This window comes from Blastocystis sp. subtype 4 (genome assembly GCF_000743755.1).
Source record: "Blastocystis sp. subtype 4 strain WR1 chromosome Unknown seqid_0134, whole genome shotgun sequence".
NCBI classification, from domain to species: domain Eukaryota; class Bigyra; order Opalinata; family Blastocystidae; genus Blastocystis; species Blastocystis sp. subtype 4.
The window spans coordinates 1-2827 of record NW_014569413.1 but is presented as its reverse complement, the minus strand read 5'-3'; the positions used below and the strand labels follow the sequence as shown (position 1 = coordinate 2827).

At 38.1% G+C, this 2827-nt stretch overlaps 1 protein-coding gene across 1 annotated transcript; it reads left to right on the top strand.

Moving 5' to 3' along the window:
• Positions 1 to 1414: 1414 nt before the first annotated feature.
• On the top strand, positions 1415 to 2594 carry JH06_2226 (hypothetical protein; the record flags this gene model as incomplete). The annotated part of the gene is made up of 3 exons (XM_014671797.1): positions 1415 to 1998; positions 2028 to 2298; positions 2328 to 2594. The coding sequence occupies 3 exons, from the start codon at positions 1415 to 1417 to the stop codon at positions 2592 to 2594; spliced, it is 1122 nt and encodes a 373-aa protein (XP_014527283.1).
• Between the last annotated feature and the right edge of the window lie 233 nt (positions 2595 to 2827).

The window sequence follows — 2827 nt, the reverse complement described above, 5'->3', positions numbered from 1 at the left end:
TGTTGATGATGCTCGCGAAGAGGTGGAAATATACACTGTAGATTCGCTAAATGACTGAGAAGGAGAATCACTGATATCACTGAAACTTAGATGACCAGAATCCACTCCCGATTGAGAGATGTCATTAGGTAGTCTACGTCAGCAACTCAAGAAACAAGTTACAGTGACTTTGCAGGAGTATTTGGCCTAGGGGCTGGCTCAGAACGAAGGAAAGTGGGGAGATCGTCCGGAGGTTTTTGTCCATTTGCAGGTAAGAAGTGAAGTTGATCAAATTGCTGATAATCCATTAAGTTGGTTGGAGTTTCTTCTTGAAATTCCTCTGACTGATAATGAGAAGAATTAAATCGTCTATAAAATCACAGAAACACTGAAATCAAAACCGAATATCATCTTCTAAACGCATATCAGAAATAGATGAATTCGAGCGATTCGACGGAAGATTACGGTAAATAGAACAGTCTGTAGAACGTTTGGAAAATCCAGGAGGGCGTATAGGCGGCTGAGTGCGAACAGTTGAAGGAGGATATAGCATGCTTCGCCTTTCAAAGAGATCAGAGTTAATCCGACTATGCACGGGCGAAGAAGGATGGCTACATTCAAATACCTAAAGACCAATTACCGAGAAAGATTCTGATTTCCAAACGATGATCCCTAAACATGATTATTGAATCGAGAAACGACTTCATAAGAAGAAGAGTGCGATGCCGGCATCCATCCGGAATAACCACTCATAATGGGTTCAATAAAGATGGAATAACAATGATAAAAGAACAGTTAATAGAACTGAGAAATTCCAATATGAAATAAAAATCGGATCGATTTGAACAATACCACTTTTCATTTCAATTCTTATTCCTACCATTTCTCATCCAATTCAAACGAGTTTCGTTTGAAACCAATGCCTCCGTTTTCATGATCTGATTTCTTTCTCTTGGCAAATTCTATCATTCTTCTTCGTTTACATCTTGACAGAATATACTCTTCTCATGAAATACTTATTCCTGCTCCTTGTACTTGGATATGGTTATTCATTATCGTTATCGTCTGTCGTGAGGAGAGGGAATCTATTTCAACAGTTGATGTTCATTTGTGGTATTCCACTACACGAACAGTTTTTTAACTTGGTTTTGAACGTTATGTGAAAATTCTTCTCATCATTTATCATAGACTCTTCACCCCATTATATCAAGCCCAAACGAATTGCACTCACAGTATCTACTGTGCTAGAACCAATTATTGCAGTGTGATATGTCGACCAGGGAGTGTTGTTGTGTCCGATTGGCTATCCTTTGCATCTAGAACGCAATCATCTTTATCTTCTCTGGGTTCATTTTGCGATCATCAATCTGTTGGAACTCATAATTCAGCGATTACAGCAGCTTATGGATTTGGAGTTGAAGATCGTTTCTATTCAATGGCTCTCTCCGCTTCTTATCTCCAATTCAATGAAGTGCGTACCATGTCTCAATACTATTCCATCACAGATCAGTTGAATTTAGGTGTCCGCCATATCGAATTAGATGTTCACTTCTTTCATGGACAACTGCGTATTTCTCACTGTGGATTCTCTGTTGGAGTTATCAATTATCTGTTTTATTTCATGGAAAAGATGTTTCAATGGTTCAACTTTCACTATGATACGGAGACAATTGGCTGTCTCCCTTCATTTAATGGAATTCCTTCAGAAGACCAATTATTACTTCGACCTGTATTAGAAGAGATTGCTACATGGTTAAATCTTCCTCGTAATCGAGATGAAATTGTGATTATATACTTGGACACCAGTTCTAATTTGATTCGATGGAACAAAGTGGATGATCTGATTATGGAATTTGTCTCGGTTCTCGACTCACTCCTTATTCTTCCATTTGATGAATTGAATTTGCAAAAATTGATTGCTGTTAACAAACGTGTGATGGTTGTATCTCGTCGTGTGTTTCCTGGAGGAGATTCTTTGTTCTTCTATACAAACACACCACAAACTTGTCAATATCCTTTGTTTATATCCATTGAAATCCTTCACGCAGATGGCAGGAGTATGACATTGATAATGTGTGTTATTCTAATGGAGAAGTAAGAACTGATCTCAAGGATTTCTTGACCTATTCTCGAGTAGTTACCAATCAACTTCGATATGGTCCTTTGAGCAAGGATTTCTTACCAATCGCTTCTCCAGTGAACATCTATGCTAACAATATACGTGGTCTGTATGAATTAGGAGTAAATACCCTTGCTACTGATTACATTGATGAAGAACAGATGAAGAGTCATATTTGGACCTGGAGTCCTTCCTTGAATGTAAAGAATAGCTTTGAGTGAGACTGTAGATCAGCCAACTTCATGAGGAAATCAAGGAGTTGTGTGTTGCTGTCGATACAGGAAGTGGACGGTGGACGGTAACCTTGTGTAAAGAGACTCACCGTATTCTCTGTCGTAGTGCTGTGAACAAGACAGATTTCATCATTGGAGGATATTTGTCGCATCCTCAACTGAGTATCCCTCGACTCCATAATGTGAGTTATACAGAAGAGGCAACTATTTCGTTAAATCCATGTCCATTTGGATATGTCTTTATTCCTCCAATTTCAGCGTAAGGGATAGATTCGTGTGTAATCATAGACATCAACAACGATTCGTAAATAATGTTATCAGAACTGCTCCAAATGGGACATTACTTTGGGTGGCCTTTCGGTTAGAAGAATATTACTTCCAGTGATGACTGATAGTGATTGATTCTATGTTTGTTCAAATGGATATGATTCGATATATATTAATCAAATGAAGATGAGAAGGAGATAAAAGAAGAAAGAGAATAGAATAGAATAAT